Raw genomic sequence first — 748 nt, 5'->3', positions numbered from 1 at the left:
GATGGAATTGAACCGTTATCTCCTGGTTCATAGGTTGACAGTCAACCACTGAGCCATACCATTGGGGCTTAATAACATTTTTTTCTTTTACTCTTTCATAAACTTTATTTATTTTTTAAATCTTTATTGTTGAAAATACGGCCGGCGGGCACTGCGGGGCCCTTGGGTACCAGGCCTGTCTGCACCCCCAGGTCGGAGACGGTGGTGGAGAGGATGCTGTCCAACTGGATGTCCATCTGCCTGTACCAGTACCTCAAGGTGGGCTCCCGGCGGCAGGTGGAGGGGGTTGAGGGGGGCAGGGGGTGCTGCTCCCTGCGCTTGCCCTGGTGGCACCTCCAGGGGAGCGTGGTCGCCGAGGCTGACCACCGCGTTGCTCCAGGACAGCGCGGGCGAGCCGCTCTACAAGCTCTTCAAGGCCATCAAGCACCAGGTGGAGAAGGGCCCGGTGGACGCCGTGCAGAAGAAGGCCAAGTACACCCTCAACGACACGGGGCTGCTGGGGGACGACGTGGAGTACGCGCCCCTGGTGAGCCCGGGTCCCCCCATCCCAGGACCAGAGCGGGGTGCTGCCCCCCTCCCTGTGCTGGGGAGACCCTCCAGGTGCCATGGCCCAGGCCTGCTGTCGGCCTGTGTGGGGCCCGGGCACCCCGAGGGTGTCTGGTGGTGAGCTGTGCACACTCCCCGGCCCCTGTGAGCTGGGAGGGGTGAGGGAGCCCTCTGTTCTCTGCTCGGTCCTGCGGGGAGGCTG

At 62.7% G+C, this 748-nt stretch overlaps 1 protein-coding gene across 1 annotated transcript in view; it reads left to right on the top strand.

Moving 5' to 3' along the window:
• PLXNB2 (plexin B2) overlaps positions 1-748 on the top strand; it is a 61,180-nt gene that overhangs the window by 37,224 nt on the left and 23,208 nt on the right. The window contains exons 27-28 of the mRNA XM_015568718.1: positions 136-258; positions 380-526. Of these exons, the coding sequence (XP_015424204.1) occupies positions 136-258; positions 380-526 (270 nt within the window). The remainder of the gene's footprint in view (positions 1-135; positions 259-379; positions 527-748) is intronic.

This window comes from Myotis davidii, unplaced genomic scaffold (genome assembly GCF_000327345.1).
Source record: "Myotis davidii unplaced genomic scaffold, ASM32734v1 scaffold845, whole genome shotgun sequence".
In the NCBI taxonomy this organism is placed as follows: domain Eukaryota; kingdom Metazoa; phylum Chordata; class Mammalia; order Chiroptera; family Vespertilionidae; genus Myotis; species Myotis davidii.
Note: the sequence above shows the minus strand (reverse complement) of the source record. Positions and strands in the feature narration are given on the sequence as shown.